The 23,404-nt window shown below is 47.3% G+C and overlaps 1 protein-coding gene, 1 long non-coding RNA gene and 1 pseudogene across 9 annotated transcripts in view; 2 read left to right on the top strand and 1 right to left on the bottom strand.

Moving 5' to 3' along the window:
* Positions 1-19,027, bottom strand: LOC113629900 (uncharacterized). Its single transcript, XR_003436746.1, has 3 exons — positions 18,946-19,027; positions 7,896-7,977; positions 1-2,548 (listed from the first exon to the last, which is right to left on the bottom strand). It is a non-coding gene; the product is annotated as an uncharacterized LOC113629900 (long non-coding RNA).
* Positions 7,884-7,984, top strand: LOC113630097 (uncharacterized; annotated as a pseudogene).
* Positions 19,028-19,053: 26 nt separating the features above from the next.
* The window catches only part of KDM2B (lysine demethylase 2B), a 123,255-nt gene continuing 118,904 nt past the window's right edge, over positions 19,054-23,404 (top strand). For 2 of the 8 annotated variants that reach the window (XM_027124827.1, XM_027124828.1), the window contains exons 1-2: positions 19,056-19,251; positions 21,245-21,389. In XM_027124827.1, the coding sequence (XP_026980628.1) occupies positions 19,123-19,251; positions 21,245-21,389 (274 nt within the window). In that variant the 5' untranslated portion in view covers positions 19,056-19,122. Of the gene's footprint in view, positions 19,252-19,814; positions 20,184-21,244; positions 21,390-23,404 lie in introns of those variants that run through there. The other 6 variants (XM_027124834.1, XM_027124833.1, XM_027124830.1 and 3 more) reach the window with 5 other exon arrangements.

Raw genomic sequence — 23,404 nt, 5'->3', positions numbered from 1 at the left:
GCATGCATGCTGCAACTAAGACCCAGCACAGCCAAATAAATAAATTAATAATTTTAAAAAAGTTTTAAAAAGTATAAAGCTTTAGAGTTTTTCCTTGTATGTTTATGTTTACGATCCATCTCAAACTGATTTTTGAGTGGAGTAAAATTTCCCTATTGAAATGCATGGATCATTCTGTCAAAAATCAAGTGACAATACGTGAGGGTCTGTTTCTGGATTCTCTATTCTATTCCATTGCTCTATTTGCTAATATGCCAATATATACTTTCTTGATTACTCTAGCTTTAAAATGTGTTGAAGTCAAGTAGGTTAAGTCTTTCAACTTTGTCCTCCTTTTTCAAAATTGGTTTGGCTATACTAGGTACTTTACATCTCTCTCTATATTTTGGGGTAAAATGTTGGGATACATTTTGGAATACATACATGACTTGGGAATCATTGCATCTCTTAAAGGGGTGGGGTCTTCCTGGAAATCTAGCATCCTCCATTAGAAATACAGGTCCGGGAATTCCCTGGCAGTCCAGTGGTTAGGACTCTGCGCTTTCACTGCCATGGGCCTGGGTTCAATCCCTGGTCAGGGAACTAAGATCCCGCGAGCTGCGCAGAGCCGCCAAGAAAAAAAAAAAAATAGGACCAACTAGGTCACACTGTAGAGACTGAGCACCTGGGTCAAGAAGGACTGTTATTAGTTAAATTGTGTCCCCCCCAGTACCTCGGAGCGCGATCTTATTTGGAAACAGGGTCTTTAGAGAGGTAACCAAGTTAAAATTAGTTCATTACAGTGAGCCCTAATCCAATATGACTAGTGTGCTCATAAAAAGGGGAGATTTGGACACACAGGCAGGCCCAGAGAGAAGATGATATGAAGAGACACAGGGAGAAGACGGCCATCCACAAGCCAAGGAGTGCCTGAGGCTTCCAGAAGCTGGGAGAGAGGCCTGGGTCAGAACTTTCCATGGAGCCTTCAGAGGGACCACAGCCCTGCTGATACCTTGATTTCAGACTTCTGGTCTCCCAAAGCATGAGACAATAAATTTCTGGTGTTCTTGGCCACCCAGTTTGTGGTACTTTGTTACAGCAGCCCTAGGAAGCTCATATACTTGCCCTAGAGTAAGTTGAGGTGGAATCTTCAGTCAGCCAAGGGACTTGAGTTCTAATAGGTTTATCAGGGAGTTGCAAGTGTGTTCAAGATGTCAGCAGAGATTAGAAAAAGACAAGCAGATTTTTGGAGCTGGGAGCTCCTCGAATCCCAGCTTTGTCAGTTTATAACTGTACCACTTTGGGCAAGCAACCCAACCTCTGTGAGACCCACCTGTCAAATGGGAATAGTAATTAATGGGGTTTGGCAGAAAGGGCTGCTATGAGTGTTCCACAAAAGAACATTTGTCTGGCACTGAGCACAATGCTCAATAAATGGTGGTTACTATTTTCCTTTTTGTGGGATGTGCTGTGCTCAAGGAGAGGGAATTGTTTCATTCCGAACCTGATGAATTGACTACCCTGTGAGCATTCACGAAAGGCAGAAAACCAGTGAGAATCCAACCGGGAAAAACAGATACTAGAATAGGGGAATTTATGCAAAGAATTGCTTCCTAGGTAATGGAAGAACCATGGAAGCACGCAAACAGGGGAGGGAGGGTAAAGAACCTACAGATGAGCGACAGCAGGAAGGCCAGTACCACCCCTGGGATTGGAGGGACCAAAGGAGGAGGTGGTGTTTCTGGTACCCAGGAAGGATTGAGGTCACCAGACAGAAGGTGGACCCACAGTGGGCCTGTCTGATGGGAGGTGGAGACATAGGAAATGTAGCTGCTACTGGAAATATTACCTGAGGCGGAGAGAGGGAGAAATACCCAGGCTTCTCCCTTCCTCCCGCCCACCAGGCTCCTATCACTGACTCCCATTGGTCAATCTATACAGGAAGTCAGTTGATTTGGCAGCCTGCAGAGGCTGGCCTTCCTGTGATACAGAGCTAAACAGAGGAAGGGCAAGGAATGGATTTGAGGGCAAACAAGCCCAGGCCCAACACTGGGGAGCTAGAGTTATATTTAATCTCTCTAAGCCTCAGATCCCCCATCTAGAAAATGGGGATAATGATATCTATGAGTATCTACTCACAGAATAGCTGACTGCATAAAACAAGACAACACGGAGAAACGGTTGAACCTGGTGCCTGCCATATAGTAGGCAGTACCCTGTAAATGTGAATGAATCATCTAGTTAGCTGTTCTCTGCTCAGAGGATGAAAGGGAAGAAGAGGACAGAGGCCTGGGAATAAACTCAAGGTACTGGAGCAATGCTGGTGCTAGTGATATTTTTATCTTGCAGACGTGCCCATCTGTCCTTTTTCTGTTCTAAGCTGGTGACTGTCATTCTCCTTTTAGAAACCCTGAGTCAGGGCTCACCACACCAAGTTCAGGGGAGTCTCTCCACTCCTTCAGAAGGACTTCAGTCCACTAGATTTTTAGTTGGTGTCTCTGCATCCAACCGCTGCCAGATTTCTTTTACCTCCCCCGGCCTGGGGTTGAGCTGTTTCCGGGATCTCTCTCTGTATAATTAAAAAGAAAAATAGAACAGCAGATGTTGCCAAACACGTATTTAAAGTGACACCCTGGGTTCAGGGAGTGAAAAATAAAAACATTTAAGGTTTAGATTAAAAGTCTCCCTGCCCAGCTGTCTCCTGACCTTGGAATTTCTCCTCAGCCTGGCCGCCTTTAATCTCCTGCCCTAGCTTGTAAAAGCCTTTTAGACCGAGGGCATTTATTTCCCAAAGAACTATTCTAGCCTAATCACATAAAAATGCCCAGCATCCCAGGAACGGCTTGTCAAGTGCAATGTGGTTCTGCAGTTCTCTCCAGAGGCCCTGGAGAAGGTGAGGAAATTGGGGCTCTGATCACCCTAGGAGTCATCCCTGAGTCTTTGCTTCCCTTCACTGTGCCCTTTCTCCATCACATCTGATCCATCAGGAAACCCAGTCGACTGTAGCCCTTCACATTTTCTTAAAATCTGAGCTCTTCTTGTCAGCATCGCCTCTTCCATCTTATCCAGGCCACCATCATCGCTCGCCGAGAGGTCTGCAGTAACCTGCTCCCTGACGTCTCTGCTTCTAAAGCCATTCTGTAACAGCAACCAAAAAAAATCTTTCTAAAACAAATCTGACCCTGTCCCTTCTCTGGTTGTATTATTTTGCTGTAACAAAACTGCTGTAACAAACTACACAAATTTGGTGACTTAAAAACAGTACAAGTGTATTCTCCTACACTTCTGGAAATCAGACGTCCAAAATGAATCATAAGGAGCTAAGATTAAGGTGATGACAGGGCTGGTTCCTTCTGGAAGCTCTGAGGAGAAGTCCATTTCCTTGCCTTTTTCAGCTTCTGTGCTCCTTGCCTTGTGACCCCTTCCTCCTTCTTCAAAGCCTATTAGTCCACTCTCTGCTTTTGTTGTCATATCTCCTCTCTTGAGCCCTCCTGTCTACTTCTTTTTTTTTTTTTTTTTTGCGGTACGCGGGCCTCTCACTGTTGTGGCCTCTCCCGCTGCGGAGCAAAGGCTCCGGACGCGCAGGCCCAGCGGCCATGGCTCACGGGCCCAGCCGCTCCGCGGCATGTGGGATCTTCCCAGACGGGGGCACGAACCCATGTCCCCTGCATCGGCAGGGGGACTCTCAACCACTGCGCCACCAGGGAGGCCCCTGTCTACTTCTTAAAAGGACCCTCGTGTTTACATTAGGCTCATCAGGACAATTCAGGATAATCTCTCCATCTCAAGCTCCCCCCCACTTTGCTACACGCCATGCAGGATCTTAGCTGCCCAATGAGGGACTGAACCTGTGCCCTCTGCAGTGGAAGCGTGGATTCTTAACCACTGTACCACCACGGGAAGTCCCTCAAGATTCTTGATCACATCTGCAAAGCCCCTTCTGCCTTATGCGTAATGTATTCGCAGGTTCCAGGGATTAGGACGTGGATGTCTTCATGGGTCATTATTCAGCCTACCACGCCTGCTTAAAGCCCTCCAATGGCTTTGCATCTGAGTTAGAATAAAACCCAAGCTCCCTACCCTTGAGAAAAGGTACGAGAAAGCTTCATCTGACCTAGTGCCTTCCTATTGCTCCAGCACCATGCTCTGCCCCATCCCACCCCTTTTAGCTTACTTGCTTCTCACAGTTCTTCCAACAGCCAAGTCTACTCTTGTCTAAAGGTGTCTCTGCACATGCTGTTCCCTCTGCCTGATTGCGTTCCCCCCAGATCTTCACATGGCTGGCCACTTCCTCCCTTTTAGACTTTAGCTCAAGTCTAAAGAGACTTCTCAGAGAGGTCTTTCCCAGATTAATCCATCGCACCCACCACTCCCTGCTGTCTCTCATATCACCTAAGTATACTTAATGTCAACATAAGCACTTAATGCTACTGTTTCGTTGTTGTTGTTGTTTTTAAGTTGTTTACTTATTTATTGTCTTATTTATTTATTTATTGTCTTTCCCTTCCATTAGAATGTGAGCAAATGAGAGAGGAAAACCTTTCCTTGCCTTGGTCGCTGCTGTATCCCCAGTGACTGGTACACAGTTTCCTTGATAAATGTGTTTTGAATGGATGGATGGATGGATGGATGATGATGATGGTCTGGATGTCCAATTTGGTCTCAGGGCTTCAGTGTCCAGGATTCAGGCTCAGGATGGAGGCAGATGAGAAGGGCAGGAGGGTACTTCCTGTGTGCCAGGCCCTGTGCTAGTCTTTCCTTTATGCAATTCAACATTTATTGAACACCTACTGTGTGCCAGGGCTGGTGCAAGTTACTTATTCATGCATGATTTATTCAATTCTAGGAGCATTTGAGTGCCTACTGAATGCTAGGCAATGTACATTTAATAAGCCTCTACTGTATACCACCTGCCCCAAATTAGTGCCTGGGTACACAGTAGTTAAATAAATGTCTGAATCAATGAATGCCCTCAAGGAGTCCCCAGTCTGCCTGCTAAAATGGCCTGTAAATAAGTAACTCTAACACACAAAGATAAGCCTATAACATGGGTGTGTTCAGAGTGCAGAGGGGGCCCTTATCACCTTGTATTGGCAGGTACCTTTCCCAGTCTTATCTTCTCACCTGGGAACTAGCTTTTTGAAGGTCAGGTAGACTCACCCCTCATTCACCTGCCTGTCCATCCCCTGGGCACCCAGGAAGGATCTTGCCTGTAGCACGTGCTCAATCAATGCCTGTTGTCTGATTACTGCTGATCCCCTACTGGCAGTTGTTCCTTCATTCATACCTCCGGCAAGAGGGCAGCAGCTCAGTCCTAACCCTGGTGCTGCTGGCAGTGAGCTGGGAGCCTCTGACAGGCTACCCACCCTCCCATTTGGCCTGACTTTTCCAGCCATCAGTGAAGGATTTGGTCTCCTTCCTTGGTGTAACTCCTTGCCTGGACTTCTATATAATCTATTATAAAAATTCAGGCAATGCACAGAAATTGTTAAAGATTCAAGTACTCACCATAAGGGATTCCCCTGGTGACCTAGTAGTTAGGATTCCAGGCTCTCACTGCGGTGGCCTGGGTTCAACCCCTGGTCGGGGAAGATCCCGCAAGCCATGCAGTGCGGCCAAAAACCAGAACAAAACAAATCCTCACCATAGTCACAAGACTTTGCCTGATCTGACACTTTCCTTCCCTCCTTCCATTCTTCTTTTTTAAAAAAATAGTGGTTAGGGGCTTCCCTGGTGGCGCAGTGGTTGAGAGTCCGCCTGCCAATGCAGGGGACACGGGTTCGAGCCCCGGTTTGGGAGGATCCCACATGCCACGGAGCAACTAGGCCCGTGAGCCACAACTACTGAGCCTGCGCGTCTGGAGCCTGTGCTCCACAACGGGAGAGGCCGCCACAGTGAGAGGCCCGCGCACCGCGATGAAGAGCGGCCCCTGCTTGCCGCAACTGGAGAAAGCCCTTGCACAGAAACGAAGACCCAGCACAGCCAAAAATAAATAAATTATTATTTTTTTTTTAAATAGTGGTTAAAAAATAACAAAATTTACATAACATAAAATTTACCATTTTAACCATTTTAAAGTGTACAGTTCTGTGTCATCATGTACATTCCCACTGTTATGCCACCGTCACCAGCATCCTTCCCTTCTTTTTTAATAATAATTTAAAAATTCACTATTTGCTCATCATCTTTTATTGGGGTCTTACAGTTAATGATCAGTTTGTTTGAATATTTACAAAGATAACTTTAATAATGTACCAATTGTTTTGATAAGAAATGGCTAATATGGAGTTTGGCGTAGTAAAATGAAGTTGTGAAATTACTTTTTGGAGTTACTGGCATGCAAAGTAATAAAGATTGTGCCACTGTGAGCAAGTATAAAAATGAAGAAGAATACTATGCAGTTCTAAGCTTAAAAAAATAGGAAATAAACATATATATGGTTTAAAATAATAATATATTATTGTTATCAATTTAAGAAACAAAACTTTACCACTTTCACAGCAGCATTATGCACAATAGCCAAAAGGTAGAAACAATCCAAATGTCCATCAGTGGATGAATGGAAAAACAATGTGCTATATACATACCATGGAATAGTATTCAGTCTTAAAAAAGAAGGAAATTCTGACACGTTACAGTATGGATGAAACTTGAAGACATTGTGCTCAGTGAAATGAGCCAGTCACAAAAGGACATATATGGTGTGATTCCACTTATGTGAGGTACCCAGAGTAGTCAAGTTCATAGAAATGGAAAACAGAATGGTAGCTTCCAGAGGCTGGGTGGATGGAGATTTGGGGAGAGTTATTTACTCACTAGGTGTAGAGTTTCTGTTTGGGATTGTTTGGGCTGAATGTTTACTTCCTCCTGAAACACTTTTTTTTTTTTTTTCGGTACGCGGGTCTCACTGTTGTGGCCTCTCCCGTTGCAGAGCACAGGCTCCGGACACGCAGGCTCAGCGGCCATGGCTCACGGGCCCAGCCGCTCCGCGGCATGTGGGATCTTCCCGGACTGGGGCACAAACCCGTGTCCCCTGCATCAGCAGGCGGACTCCCAACCACTGCGCCACCAGGTAAGACCTGAAACACTTTTTTAAAATGAATTTATTTATTTATGGCTGCATTGGGTTTTCGTTGCTGCACGCGGGCTTTCTCTAGTTGCGGCGAGCAGGGCTACTCCTCGTTGCAGTGCACGGGCTTCTCATTGTGGTGGCCTCTCTTGTGGAGCACAGGCTCTAGGCACGCGGGCTCAGTAGTTGTAGCTTGTGGGCTCTAGAGCACAGGCTCAGTAGCTGTGGTGCACGGGCTTAGTTGCTTCACAGCATGTGGGATCCTCCCAGACCAGGGTTCGAACCCATGTCCCCTGCATTGGCAGGTGGATTCCTAATCACTGTGCCACCAGGGAAGCCCCTCCCAAAACTCTTATGTTGAAGCCCTAACCCCCAGTGTGATAGAATCTTTGGAAGGTGATTAGGTTTAGATTAGGTCGTGAGAGCAGGATCCTTATGATGGGATTAGTGCCCTTATAAGAGGGGGAGAGAGAGAAAGGTCCCTTTCCACACACATACCGAGGAAAGCCTCCACGAGCACACAGGGAGAAGGCAGCTGCTTACAAACCTAGAATTGAGTCCTCACTGGGAAATGAATCTGCTGGCACCTTGACCTTGGACTTCCCAGCCTCCAGAACTGTGAGAAATAAATGTCTGTTGTTTACGCCACTCAGTCTATGGAATTTTGTTATACTGGCCCAAGCTAACTAAGACAAGGATAATGAAAAAGTTCTAGAGTTGGATGGTGGTGACAGTTGCACAACAATGTGAATGTACTTAATGTTACTGAACTGTACACTTAAAAATGGTTAAATGATAAATCCTATGTTATACGTATTTTGCCACAATTAAAAATCAAAGTGCTCACCTCAGTCTACTAAAGTTGGAACAATACAAAGGTTGGCATGGCCACTACACAAGGATGACATGCATATTTGTGAAGTGTTCCACTAAAAAAAAAAAAAAAAGAAAAAGAACAATAGTAACAAGAAAAACCCTAACATTACCAGCATTTCTCATTGAAATTCTCCATCGCCCCATCCCAGTCTCCTCCAACTCACTCCCCAGAAGTAACTACTATCCTCAGTTTTGGATTTATCCTTTACTGTAACATTGCTTTTCTATATACACTGTTTACTTTGGCCTGTTTTTCAACTTTATATAAACTTTACTGTGTGCCTACTTCTGCAGCTTGCCTTCCAGTTCAACATTTTTTGGTCAGAGTCATCTTGTAGACACAAGGAGCTCTAGGTCATTCTTTCTCACTGCTGCACAGTATTCCACCTTATGAGGTACCTGTCACAGGCTTCTTCAGAGCCTTTCCGCCTCCCCTCTCAGGTGATTTCCTTTGGCCACTTGTTTCATCCTAACCATTAATTACTATGTTGACCGATTCTGCGTGGGCTCTGACCAAATGGCCTCCATCTGGGCTTCCCTGTGTGACACTGAGTGACTGCCTAGGTGCTCGCATGTGGGTAATGCTGAAGAATAAGGAAGTTTACACCCCATGGGGCAAACCTTTGATCAGGAGCCAGTAGATAATTCTTCTCCCTTCTTCCTCTCCCCAGAACTGTCCTAAGTTGCCATAGTAAATATGGCCTTTTCTCAGTACTCTCATTCACTCCCCCTCTTTCCCTGCCTCACTCCCCCTTTTCTGCACTCTTGTTTCCTTGCACTGCACTTCCCAATAAAGTAGTACTGCAAACTCGATTCAGACTCCGCATTCTGAGGAACCCAAGAAAGACATATCTGTAATGTGTCCACTCCCCTGTCGATGCACGTTTGAGTTGTTCCAAGTTTTCTGAGATTGCATACAATGCAGCTGGGGCTACCATCCTTGTTCATGCTTCCTGGTGCACTTGCGTCTGTTTCTCTAGAAGGTTCCTAGCACAGAACTGCAGGATCATAGGCTGCATGTTCCTTCAGCTTTATCAGATACTGCCCAATTAGTTCTTAAAGTTCCTACTTATTTTTCCAGTTTATTTCATCCCTAACCCCCACCAGCAGCTCACTACATTTGGGTCATATGGGCCTTTTTTCAGTTCCTTTACTGTATGTGCTCCCCCATCATGAGGCCTTTGCATCTGCTATCTTTTCTGCTGAGAACACTTACCCCACACTCAGCCTAACTCCTCAGAGCTCAGCTCTGTGCCTCACTTCCTTGGAACAGGTCCTTGATTTCCTCCTCAATCCCAGCCTGGGTCAACCCTTTCCTCACCCCACCCATATTATATATCTCGTAGCCTCATATACTTCTCTGCTGTGATTCACTGATCCGTTGCAATGTTCTATCTGTGCAACTGTTGGTACAAAGTCTCCCCTCGGCTAAGTTTCACTAGCCTGAAAGTTGTGACCACCATGTTTGTTTCAGCTCGTTGCCGTATCTCTAGCATCCAACACCATGCCTGGCACATAGTAGGCAATTGATATTATTATTCTAATAGCTATTCTATGTTCTCACTCATCGAACTCAGTGGGTAATTTTTCCAACATGTTTTAACATTAATTAGCATCTACTGGGGGCTAAGATCATGACAATGTAAACAAAATCCTGTTCCTTGAGGAACTCACGGATAAAGTTTAACAAACATTAATTGAGCTTGCTGGACCCTTACCTATTTTAAGTGCTTAGAGCTAAGCACTTAAAACTGTTTAATTGGTTCAGAAGTTACCCCTAGTCTGAGTGTTACTGTAATGAGTAATGATGACCATTGTTTATTGAGCACTTATTATGTGCCAGGCACTCTACTAAGTGCTTTGCATTTACCATCTCATTCGATCCTCACATCCTACCAGGGAGGTAGTATTATTACCTCCATTTTACAGATGAGGAAACTGAGCCTTAGTAAGGTGAAGCTACTTGTTCTAGATCACACAGCTAGTAAATGGTGCAGACAGATTTCTCAGCCAGAATGCCTAACTTCCTATCACAATGTTAAACTTCCCCTGTCCCAATTACGATGCTTTCAATTAGATTCCAGAGACTGAGTTCTTAATCAGAATGGTAAACTAACGATAGCTACCGTTATGGGGCACTTATTGGGTACTAATCTCTTTATATCCATCCATTTATTTATTCAACAAATATTTACTGAAAACTTACAACATGCCAAGCTCTGTTTGAGAGGCTGGGGGTACAGAGGCAAACAAAACAGAATAAAATCCCTGCCTTGCAGAGTTGACATCCTAGTGGGAGGAGAAAAAAAACTAAACAAAATAAATAAAATATATGATAGATGGTGATCAGTGCTACAGAGCAAATGGAAGCAGAAAAAGGAAATGTGGAGTGTTATGGCTGGTGGTTCTATGATCTCATTTCATCCCCCCAACAATCTATTATTTTTCCCATCATAAAAATGAGATTCAGAGAGGTGAAGTCACTTTCCCCAAAGGCACACAGCTCACAGGCTAAGTCTGAACTCTGGAAAAACACAGGAACCCATCATGCACTTTTTGCTGTGCACCTACTGAGTGCCTCGCGTTGGAAACAAAAGGAGCATCAAACTTTGTTCCAGTTCCAAGAGTTGAAGATCTGGAAGGCTGGTAAGTTAACCCAGGTGAGTGGAGGACTCACAAAGCAGTATTCAGGTGTCTATGCTTTGCTGGGGGCAGACATTAAGCGCGCGATTGCTTGTGGGACATGCTAACGTTGAGACTGGAGTCGAGGCTCAGGCTGACGAATCGATTTTAGAGATTAGGAGCAGAAGATGAAGGCCGCCTAGTTCATTTTGGGGCTGTTGGTGACCCAGAGGCCTACCAGTCCTTGCCCTGCCCCCAGAGCTGGCTCTGCACTCCACTCGCTTCTGCCCTAGGTCTCCAGCCTCCAGGCCATCAAGCTGAGAGATTTAGAAAGTGGCTAGTGACAGAGTGCTACCCAACCCCACCGAAAGCCACACTCACATGCAAATAGGGCCTCCCCCACCCCATCCAGCATTACCAGCTTGAGGGGCCTCCCACACTCTGAGGGTCTGGGGTCTGGGGTGGGATGCGTGTTTGCAGGCCTCAGCTGCCAGCGTTGACAGCTGGTCCCCTGCCCCCTGGTGGCCCAGCGGCTCGGTTTCTGCCCAGCAGATCTCATGAACCCTGAACCCGGGAGGCAGTCTGGAATAGAGTGGAGAGCCTGGGCTTTGGAGCTAGAAAAGTGTAGAGCATTGCCTCCCCCAGGCCACCACCTTGTCTGTTGCACTTCACGAGGGCCTCTTAGAACCCTTGCATCTTCTTCAAAGAGGTACACTTTAAGGTTTAGTTTATCAAGCTGAAAACAGACATATTTTGGAGTTTGTAGGACTCATTCATTCAACAGATGTTTGTTGCGTATATTTTATGAGCCCATCCCTAGGGGTTGAGGATAAGCAGTGAGTGAGACCAAGTCTCAGAGACTTCTCCTTTCAGTGAGACAGACAGACAGTAGACTATTAATACGTGAGCATTTTATTATAATTGTGAGAAGTGCTCTGGATGAGAAAAGGTTTTGTGCTAAGGTAAACTGGGCAAACTTACCTGCTCTCAATTTGCAATGGGCAAGATTTCTCTCTTCAGGCTGGGGATAAGAGCCAACGGTCCATCTCATTTCAGAACATCCTAGCCTCACCGGGATAAAAGGGCTGCTCTCAGGCATAGATAGGTGTTGCGGGGTAAAGAAGAGGGTTTCCTAGAAAGTCCGCTCTGTGTATGAATCTAGGAGGCACTTAATAAATAATTGGTGAATTACTGACTGTCATTTCGAGGAGGGTTAAAAAGGCATCTGCAAAGGGTGTTATACAATGGATCGCTAGGAAAAGAGAAAATCTTAGTACTTTTATTCCTAGCTTTCTGAAGGGGAGGAATTTGGGGACTAGCGTAGGAAAATTAGGGGTGCTGGACTTCCATTAGACACTTTTAGAGTAGGTGCTGGCACTGTGCTACCGTGAAGATACATCAATGAATGAGAGAGACGGGGTCCTTGCCCTCCTAGGGCTCACTGTCTGGTGAGAGCATAAGCAACAATGAAATAATGTCATAAGCATTACGAGGGGCCAGCAAAGAGAAGCCATCTCGGATGATGCCAGGAGGATAAATAAGAGCTATTATATTATTCTATTCTAAATATGAGGAGGAGGGCTGGCAGGAGAGAGTGCTCTGAGTGGAGAGAGCATAGGCCAAGGTCTGGAGGAGAGAAAGCAGCTTTATTCAAAGAACTCAAAATAGTTCGGCGTGTTCAGACTTTGAAGGAGACCTGTTGGGGAGACAAGGAATATTGGAGAGAAAAGCAGGGCTGTTGCACTCATCTCAGGCAGCCTTCCTCTTGGGGGAAAACTAAATTTCTTCTTTTTTTGGCCTTGCCACGCGGCTTGTGGTATCTTAGTTCCCGGGACCAGGGATCGAACCTGTGACCCCTGCAGTGGAAGGGCAGAGTCCTAACCACTGGAACGCCAGGGAATTCCTGAAAACTAAATTTCTTTCTTTTATTTTAAAAATTAATTAATTAAATTTTGGCTGTGTTGGGTCTCCGTTGCTGCGCATGGGCTTTCTCTATCTGCGGCAAACGGGGGCTACTCTTCGTTGCGGTGTGCACGCAGCCTTCTCACTGCGGTGGCTTCTCTTGTTGCAGAGCCCAGGCTCTAGGCACGCGGGCTTCAGTAGTAGTTGTGGCACACGGGCTTAGTTGCTCCACGGCATGTGGGATCTTCCTGGACCAGGGCTTGAACCCGTGTCCCCTACATTGGCAGGTGGATTCTTAACCATTGCACCACCGGGGAAGTCCACTCTTTCTTTTTAAAAAAATATTAATTATTTATTTATTTGGCTGCGCCAGGTCTTAGTTGCGGCAGGTGGGATCTTAGTTCCCTGACCAGGGATCAAACCCACGCCTCCTGCGTAGGCAGTGCGGAGTCTTAACTATTGGACCACCAGGGAAGTCCTGAAAACCAAATTTTGATTCCACAACTAGTTAGGGTTATGAAGTCCAGGTGGTCGCCTTCATTTTAGTGAAGACACACCATTTACTGACCACCCTGTTGCAGAACTTTGGCTCATTCAATTGTCATATTATCTCTTATACATTTGATATCATGACCCCCATTTTACAGGTGGGATAACTGAGGCTCACCTTGGGCCCTTGGTCCAAGGTCATGTAGCTCATTACATCTGGGAATTTATTTTATTTATTTATTTGGCTGCGCCGGGTCTTGGTTGCGGCACGCAGGATCTTTGCTGCTGTGTGTGGGGATCTTAGTTGCGACATGCCAACTCTTAGTTGCAGCATTCGGGATCTAGTTCCCTGACCAGGGACGGAACCCAGGCCCCTCTGCCCTGGGAGCGTGGAGTCTTGGCCACTGGACCACCGGGGAAGTCCCACATTTGGGAATTTAGAATGTTCCTTTATGTAAATACTTCTGTTCTAGCAGTTTTTTTACATGAGGTAATGCATGTAAAAGCTTTTTTGTAATAGAACCATGTAAACATGAAGCATTATTATTAGTTTTGCTGGATTTCTGGCTCCATCCAGTTCAGCCTGCAACATTCAGGGAGTCTAGGAAGGGGCAATAATAAAAACCAAAAGCCCCAATGGCCTCTCTTAATATTCCCCCATGTCTATTCTGGTTCCCTCTCTGGGGCACCTCCAGATGTTACCTTCTGCCAAATAGAGTTTGTTTCTCAGAAGTTACAAGACGTGGGAGGTTAAAAAACAAAAAACAAAACTAGCAGCATCAATAACTATAAAAACCCTTGCAGCAGCCTGAACACAAAGGGTTTGAATTTTGAACAAAGGGCAGGGTGAGACGGAAAGTTAATGCTGACACATCCTCTCTCCAGCTGTGAACTGGGGGGTCTGAGGGCTGCTGCAAAGGTCATCTGTCTCTACATCTTCGGGCAGGAAATGCAATTCAATCCTCTCAATGACTGATTGCTCTGTAAGATTAATGGAATCATCTCCAGCATTGGTCTCCGTTCTGACAGCACAAAAAGTGAATCAAACTTCTCTCTCCTCCCCTCTCCTCTTACTAAGCAAGGTCAGCTGATTCTGCATTTTAAAAGTTCAAAACTTTTCTCCAGGAAATTTGTCCCCGGGTGTTTCTTTGCAGGGCGAAACTCTTTCTTCTGGGGTGAGAACCGAAGGTGGCACTTGAAGGTTTGGGGAACTTTCTAGGCTTTTCATCTGTCCCTGCTTCATCTTTCAAAATGAAGTGAATGCACAGGGCATGATCGTCCCTGAAAGGGTTAACTGCCAGCCCGGCTGTCCAGCCCTCTGGGATTGCCAACCAATGATAACTTAACATGATGAAGTAATGCTTGCATTTTGAGTTCCATTGGTTAATACGCTTGTCCATCAATCCAAAGATGCAAGTTTTGAAAGTATCTTTGAACTTTCATGACTCTCTTCCTGGCGTTAACCCCTTGGTTAACCCACCTGTTATTTCCAAGATTCCTTCCAGTTCTCACGCAGGAAGGGAGGTATTAGAATATGCAAAACTCTAGACATAAACCTGTCTTCCCCAAATGACCAGAGCCCGACACTAAGGCCATGTGTAATTCTGCTCTTTCTTACTCAGATACTTCAATCCACAAGGACTGAGGAGCAAAACAAAAACCAAAACAAACAAAAGTCTCTGGGAACTACAACCACTTTAACTGTAATAGTGTGTGGTCTGTTGTCCCAGAGTACTTATTGAATTGCAAAAATAACACAAAATATGGCAAAACTCTAAGGTTTGGAAAAGGTAGGTGCTGGATACACAAATCCTTGCTATATATATATTTATTTTCTCTGCATTTCTTTATGTTTGAAATATTTGATAAATTTAAAAGGGCATAATGGTTGTTAAAAATGCAAGTAATATATAAGTATAGACTATATAACCCCCTCAAAATTTTCTCCTCTCCTCAGAAGTTATCAAACAATGGTTTGTTATTCTATTCAAGCCTTTCTCTTTCTCTCTTCCTTTCTTTCTTTTTCTCTTTTGCATATCTATACGTTACCTATATATAGTTTGTTTTAACATAAATGGGATCATTACATACATGTTATTCTGTGACTTATTTTGATTCTTAACCAATCTTGAATTTTTCTGTATCACAACATTCAGATTTACCTCATCCTTAAATATTTTAGAATGAGGCAGTTCTACAGATCACATTAAATGAAAAAGGAAGGGGAAGGACAGTGTATATTTGTGTGACACAATAATGAAAGAAGATACATGTAGATGTTCGTAAGAGCATAAACCATTTCTAGGAGGGTACACAAGAGACTTGCTAAGTTTTCTGGGGATGGGAGTGTGGAGAGGAGAAACTGGGGGTGGGAGAGAAAGAAAGCAATTTAAAAACAATTTTTAAATAGTGGAGCATTTCATAAATACAATCGAATTTATAAAATATTTATGTACTCTTAAAGAATTACACTCAGCTGTCCACCATCTAGATTAAGAAACAGAAAATCACCAGTACCTTTCACTGTTCATATTCCCTGCCCCAGAGTTGAGTTTTTTCCTGCATTTTGTGTTAATCACTCCTTTGCTTTTATTTATGCTTTACCACTTATGTATTTATAACTAAATAATATTTATTTGGTTTAGATTGGCCTGATTTTGAAACTCATAGGCTCAAAAAGCACAAATAAAATGAAATTCAATTTTGAGTAATACATCTATATAGTATAAAATTCAAAAGGTACTGCAACATATAAAATGAAATTAAATCTATAAGGTTCAAAATCAGGCAACACTAATGCATATACATGGTAAAAGTTTCACACTGTACCAAAGAAAAAGTTTTCTTCTCTTTTCCCAGTTCTTTTCCCCATTCAAAAATTTTATTTCTTTCCAAAGAAAATTTTCTGTGCATATAAAAAAAAATGTAGATATAGATATATCCCCTTTGGTTTACATAAGTGGTCATCACAATTTAGTATCATTCTGCACCTTGTTTTAATTTAAGGATATCATGAAATCATTTTACATCAGTATATATAGAGCTACCTTATTCTTTTTAATGATTTGATAGCATTTCATTGGGCAGATAAATGGTCCAAGAATTATTTAATCAGTTCCCCAACTTTTAGATCGTTTTCAATCTTTTCCTGATGGAAACAGGGCTACAATGAACTGCATCTTTGGGTTTGAGTCTGACAATAGGATATATATCAGGAAGTAGTTATCCATTTCTAAGGCTTCCTGCCCCATCACCAATTATCTGTCCCTGAGAAGTTTATTGGTCAGATCTGGGTAGGTGGGACAATTTTATATCCAACTGGCATCCCCAGGTGCCTACAGTGCCATGCTCTTGCAGGCACTCAGAATGGGTGGTTTAAGGGCTAACACTCCAAACATTCACATTGTACCAGATGGCTCCTACTAGAAAAACTTTGCAGATATTCCTGGCCTCCTTCCCCCGAGATGAACTCTGGAAAACACTCTAAGGTTGCACTGGACTAGTGTCCAGTAAGATAGACACTAGCTACATATAGTTATTTAAATTTAATTAAAATTAAATAAAATTCAACATTCAGTTCCTTTATCCCACGAGCCACATTTCAAGCGCTCAACAGTCACATGTGTCTAGAAGCTCCTATATTACACAGCACAGACATAGAACATTTCCATCTGCATGTTCTATGGGGCAGCCCTGCAGGGAGTTATAGTGAGAAGCCTGTGGGCTCTGGATTCCTACAAGCCCTGGGTTCAAATCCTGTCTTTGCTATTTCACAGCCCTAAAATGTGGGCAGGTTACTTGACCTCTCTGTGAGCCTCAGCTGTAAAAGTGGGCAATTACAGACCCTCCCTCAGAACTTTGACGAGTTTTCAGAGATAGCAAATGTGAGAGGCTTTGCTCAAAGACATAGTTAGCTCTCAAAAATCAGCAGCTATTATAATTATACATGAATATGACAGCTTCAGTTTCTAACAGTGTGAAAATGCTGGATTCTAAGAGTTCCATAGAGTATCAGCCCTTCCTAACTTGCTTGGGAAGCTGGCGGCCCACCCCTTGCCCAGCCTGGAGTAAGTCTACAATCGGAGCTAGTTTTTCTACCTTCTGTCTTTAGAGCACAGAGCCGCTCAATCAACCTTTGATGAATGAAGAAATGAATGAATGGGGCCAATACAGCCAGGATCTGACTGGGCCTTTTGTAAGAATGAGCAAGAGGCTCCAGGAAGTCATTATTATTATGCTTCAAATACAACTGGCCTGGTCTTTTTTTTCCTGCAAGAAAAGACAAACAAACAAACAACCCTCTCCTGGGGAATCACCTTAAGCTTCCCTCTGCTCTCTCACCTACAGTCCACTCCTCGGGGACAATTAGCCAAGGAAGGAGCTCAAGGGTCTTGGCCCTTCCCCCTTCGGCCCAACATAACCTCCTCCCCCCACTTTGAGCAAATGCCTGGGATTCTTTCAACAGGAGGACAAAGCCTTTCATCTGCCAATTACTGATAAAGAGAAAATGCAAATATTGCTGGGAAGGTGATCCATCAAGGGCCCAACATTTATTGAGTGACCACTTAGTAGCGGGCGGCAGGGTAGGCATTCTGGGGGCGTCAAAGGGGAACAAACCCCCGGCTGGCCCATTCTTCTCTCTGGTCTGTGGTTTCCTGGCGGTTTGTAGAGGGAGGGGATTAAATTAGGTGACTACTCAACCCCTTCCCACTCTGACAGGCCAGGAACTCCCCATCGGGGTGATATATGGACTTAACTGTTTTTACACTAAGGTGTCTGCCATTGGGTCTTTTCCTGATACCAGCTTTTGGGGACACCATGAGACCACATGGGGAGGCAGTAGGGTCTTTGGGAGGAAAGGAGAATTAAGACCAAGTGTTTTATTTCACAGTTTTGCTTTCCTGCACTTAACTCATGACCTTCCAGCCCACTGCACCCTCCTTTGAACAGGTTTATCTCATTATGTGGGAGCAGTGAAGATGGTCAATATCCAAAACAAGGATGTGATGGCAGAGCCAGGCTCCAGTCTGAGCCCCAGCAGCCCCATCTATATAAGCTGTGTGATCTGGGGGACTGGCTTTCCCTTTCTGAGTTACAGTTTCCTCATCTGCAAAATGAGGAATAACAAAACTATTTCCCTTAAAGGGTTCTTGCAAAAGAGAGAAGCAAATACAACGGTCCTTGGTTCTTGACAGAGGCTGAAGGCAAAACCCCTCTCACGCCCATTAAGCCAAGGTGGGCGATTTCAGTTTGGAAAAAAATTTTGAAGTTCGCCAGCTAGTGGACTTCGATTAAAACAGACTTCAACGAGTAGTCTTTGGAGGGTGGGTGGAAAAAAACACAGAAAGATAGGACAGGAAACTTCAAGGTGAGTGAGGGGGAAGCTGTTTCTTACGCTGACGGCTCACATCTGATCTCTGATGGGGAAGCCACTTCCTCTCCACTTATCTGTGATCACTGTGTTGACACCGGGGAGGATATGAGGGTAAAGCAATCAACCAGATTCAAAACTTCTCTGAGCCTCAGTTTCCCATCTGCAAAATGATTTGCTCCAACTATCCCACAGAGTTCATGAGAGAAGTAAAATTAAAAGTATGGGAAGTTTGTTTGCAAAGCCTGTTATGAGCAGGTATAAGGCTCTTTTACTGTAGCCCTGGTGCCATGTCATCTCATCGTGATCTTTACCTCCAAGATCAGGCCTAGTTGGGCTGGAAGAATGTTTAGGGCCAGTTTTTCTCTCAACCAAAGTCGACCTGACTGTTGTTCATGATGGACTTACAGGATAACACGTTTAGGATTCCAGTTTTGGGGGTGGTCACAGTGAATGAGGTATGTGGACAGCATACTGAGATCTAATGATACTCCATATTTGTATAGAGGGTGCCCATACCTCCGCCAAGAAGCGCTGTAGGCTTAATCAAGGGGTGCCCAAAGTTCCCCGCGCCCCATCCCAGCGCCTTGCACCTTTCCACCGACATTTCTCCTGTAAACCGCCAATAAGGGCTTACCCTTCGCATGTTTGCCAGCTGCGTTAGGAGGCGCCAGATCCGATTCTCTCGGTAGTTCACTCCTGAGCATCTATTTCCTCCGCTTGGCGAGCGCAGGGACCTTTAAAAAATGTCCAACTTCTCTTGCAGGGTTTGTCGCCTAGTAAAGGACTCCACAGACGCGGGCAGAGTGAATGAATGAAAGGCAACGTCTTCCGGTCAGCTCGGGTCTTAAAAGGCTTTGGTCTGGCTGTATTTCCTGTACCTGTGTGTATGTGGATCCTTATCTTTGAGTCCAGGAGTTTAAAAGCTATGCAGTCCGTACAGGTATGGAGCTGCGCTAATTTCTTCCTGAGCCCCCAAATGCCTCCTCCGTATGGCAGGTCCGCTTATGGGGATCTAGAGAGGATCCCCCAAAAAAAGACGTAGTAGAAAAGAAAAAAAATTATATATACACAAAATGTTTTGAATTTGGGTCGGCCAAGTAGGTAACGAGGTGGGGTGAGTGAAGGAAGAGGAAGAGGGGTAGCCCGTGGGGGCCGTGGGCAATGGGGGCAGGGATTGAGGTGGGAGGTCGTTTTTGGGGGGTGCCAGGCCCCGGGGGCTTTCACTCCAGCATGCTCGGCTTGCATTTCCGCGCCTCCCGCTGAGGCCAGCCGTGCAAATCTGCACCTCCCTCCCCCCCCCCTCCCTCCTTCCCTTCCTCCCTGCCCCGCCATCTCCGGGATGCGCCCGCCGCCTGCAACTCAGCCCTTCCAAAAGTCAGCTCTGCACACAACTCCCGGGCGGCGGCGGCGCCTGCGTGCAGAGGCGCACTCGTGACCCAACAACAAAACAGCGATGCCAGGGCGCTAACGGCGCCCGGTGCCTCCCGGGCGCCCTCCCCGCCCCACACCTCCTCAGGCCACCGCCCCCGCCCACCCCCATCCCGGGCCGAGTGCCCCCCCCCAAGCCGGGCCGCGGGCTCGGAGCGCGATCGGCAACAATGTTTACGTTCCGGGGATTATGACGTCGACGCCTCCCCCCACAACTGCTGAAAATGGTTTCCTAGGACTTTGCAAACGGATCTGCTTAAGTGTTGGTGCAAAACTTTGTAGATCTCGGCTCTGGCTAGCTTTATTTATTTATTTTTTGGTTTGTTTTCTTTGGTCTTCCCTCCTTCCCCCCTCCGCCAAAATGCAGGGGGCAGGAGTGTTGACAATTAATTGGTGAACTCTCCTAAAAAAATGGAGGCAGAGAAAGACTCTGGAAGAAGATTGGTGTGTAGCTTTTTTTTTTTTTTTCCAAATCTGTATCTGGTATATGATAGATCTATTTTTTTTGTTGTTGTTTCTTGCTGCCTTTTCTTTCCTTTTCTGTATTTTGCAAGAGGACCGGAAAAAAATATAATAAATTGCATGCAAAAGGAAGCAAGCAGCTTACTCCTCCAGTCCCTTGTGAGGCTCAGAGTCTCAGACACTTAAGTGGGGAGGTGGTAGCGGGGAAAGGCGTGGAGGGGGGGCTCAGCGGGCTCGGGTTCGCCCGGAATCTGGGGGGCTGCGGGGCTGGGCGCTCGGCGGTGGAGGGAGGAGGCAGGGGATGCGGGGAGTGGCGGGGGATTCTCCTTAGGAAGTGAGTGTGCGCGCGCGCTTGTGGGGAGATGAGACAGCTGCTGGTGCGTTTTGGGGTCTCCGATGGGAGCTTTGTGGCGGGCCGTCTGCCTCTCCCCCTCCCAAGCCCCGAACCCCCCCTCCCATCTCTTCTTCTTGCACTGGCGGTCGGTCGGCGGGGGCGGCTGGGGTCTCAGCCCTTCCATTTCAGCTTTCCAGCTTCCCCCGTAGCTCGGGGGCGGCTCCAGTCTTAGAAATGCCGCCGGCCCCCGGTTCCGGCTTCCCGGCTCTGCCGCTGCGGCCGCCAGGGCTGCTGTTAGCGCCGAGCCGGGCGCTGCGGCGGCTCCTCCCGGGGCCTACAAATGCCCCGCCAGCCCGTGCGCCGAGCCCCCCTCGCGGGTTACATAACCAGGCTCCCGGCCGAGTGGGCAAAACCTAACACCTCTCGGGGGTGGGGGGCAAGGGAGACTCCCCCAGATATCCCTTCCATGGCCTCCAAAGATGCAGGAGGGGAGTGCCCTGTTTAGGGCGCAGCTTGACCCTGGGGGCGCTGGCCCCTCTCATTATGCCCATTTTCAGCATCTTTGGCTTTTGCGCAAAGTTGCTCCGGTCGCAGTGGTGGGGTGCAGGGGGCGCGCGGCTCCTGCACCTGTTCGAGCTGGGCCCAGGGTGAGAGGCGACCCCCACTTCCCCCAGTAATGTCCCGGGCTCTCTGGTTTGGGTCCCTGCAGCGCCCGATTGACCGCCAGAGATACGACGAGAACGAGGACTTGTCGGACGTGGAGGAGATCGTCAGCGTCCGCGGCTTCAGCCTGGAGGAGAAGCTGCGCAGCCAGCTGTACCAGGGGGACTTCGTGCACGCCATGGAGGGCAAAGGTGAGGCGCCCCCTCCTCGGGCAGTCCTCCGCGGCGCGGCCCGAGCGCACGTGGGGAGGGAGCTGCCGGTGGCTGGGTTCGTATTTCGCGCCCGCGTCCCCCATTCCAGGGGATCCGGTGACGAAACGAGGCCGAGCACTGGGGGGGTGGGGTGGGCTGGGTGGCGAGGGAGGAGGGCAGGCGGGAACCGGGGCCGGGCGTGGGCCTAGGCCCGGCCCGCGCCCACCACCAGCCCCAGGGTGGGTAGAGCCAGGGGGCTGGCGGACTGAGGGACCTGGGGACCGACGGGCAGACAGATGGAGGGCGGGTGCGCCGCGTTCTACCCCTCCCGGAGCCGGCCCAGCTCCTTGCGCTGCACGAGGTGCAGCCGATGGGCTGGAGCAGGGCTGGGGCACCCCAGGGGTATTGGGGTGGGGGACCCCCAGGCCTGTAGTCTCTCAAACCCCGTGACATTTCGGGCCCTGCCAGTTAGGACCTGGCGCTGGGGACGCCCCCGGTCACTTAGTGACACCTCCTCAGGCCTGGGGTCTGCTGAGCTCCATCACCTTGTGAGCCCTGCTAGATTGGAGCAGGGTGGGTGACCCGGAGGTGTTGGCTGGATCCCGCTTAAGCCTGAGGTCTCTAGCCCTGCATCCCTGATGCTTGAAGTGGGGACTGTGGGTAAGGGGGTTATCGCCCCATCAGGCTTCAGGCTGCCCCCTGGCAGTTTGAGGTGAAGAGTTGGGGCACCCCCCCTGGGAAACAGGGTCTCTTCCCAGGGCTGAGGCCTTGAGAGCTCTGTCCCTCTTGTGGGCCCTGCCAGTTTAGAGCAGAAGTTGGAGAAGCCTCTGGGGTTTGGGAATGTCACCCTAGCCTGAGACCTTCAGGGCCTACCTCCCTGACCCTGGTACTAGCAAAGTGTCTGGGAGTGTCTTCCAGACTTTGAGTTTATGCTCTGTCTGGCTTGGGTCTAAGGCCTGCAAGGCCCCCGGTTTGGCCTGTGGGATTGGGGTTTTGGATTTGCCCTGCCTACTTAGGCATCTCCCTATGCCCTTCTGGGGTTTGTAAGTTCATTTTTGCCCCTCAGACATTTGGGTTTCCTTTACATTACTCTGTTCCCATTTTGTTTATCCCCTTCCCCCTTGGAAAACCCTCCCATCCCTCAGTGAGCTGATAACTGGGAAGGCCTCCCGCCTCCAGGTTCCGGTTGAGTGGCTAGGGCTATGGGGTTAGCTCCTAGGAGAGACCGCCTAGCTTTGCATTTTTGAAGTTTCTCTTTTGTGCCCATTGCTTCCTGGAGTGCCGGGCTTCGGTGGTAGGGGGTAGTTGTGCGAGGAGGGAAGAAGAAATTTCTTCCAGCCTGCCAGGTCTTAAGAGAGCCTTGCACCCAGAGGCCAGACAGTTCAGGGGTCTAGTCTCAACTACATTTAAATTTCCTTAGCACAAATGGGGTTTTAATTCCTCTCCTTCCCCATTTTTCTTGAGTTGTTTGGCGGATCGGAGGAGAAAGCAGTATGCAACTCTTCCTGGTCATTGGTGAGGAATTCTCTGCCCAGGATCTCAGTGTTTTCTCAGGCTCATTTGAGGAAGTTGAAGCTGACCCTGGGGGTGGACTCTGGGTGTGTGTGTATGGGGTGGGCTGGGGGTTTCCAGCGAGGGAGAGCCCTTAAATCTGCTGTCCAGGCTCCTTTCAAGAGAGAGGGCTCTAGGGTTTTTGGTTGTTAATTCAGATCTTGCCCCAAAACTCGAGGGAGGAGCTGAGAAACAGAAGGAGCCCTTAGCCTGGATTCAAAATAGAAGCTTCTTAAACTTCTCTGCCTTTAAATCCTTAGGAATCCCCATTCACTGGGAGCTCCTGGGGATCTGAGCTGCTAAGGTCAGGACTTTCCCCGGCTCTGGTTTTGTTCTCTCTCCTCTGAGCAGAGTTGCCTTGGCCTCTCCCTACCCCCACTCCCCCAAGCTGCCCTAGTGAACTGTTCCCTGGGGCAGGGGCTTCAGTGGCCTGGGATCTCCTCTATCTCCCTTCTGACTGGCCA

Source organism: Aethalodelphis obliquidens, unplaced genomic scaffold (genome assembly GCF_003676395.1).
Source record: "Aethalodelphis obliquidens isolate GAN/ISIS:26980383/991018 unplaced genomic scaffold, ASM367639v1 scaffold28, whole genome shotgun sequence".
In the NCBI taxonomy this organism is placed as follows: domain Eukaryota; kingdom Metazoa; phylum Chordata; class Mammalia; order Artiodactyla; family Delphinidae; genus Aethalodelphis; species Aethalodelphis obliquidens.
Note: the sequence above shows the minus strand (reverse complement) of the source record. Positions and strands in the feature narration are given on the sequence as shown.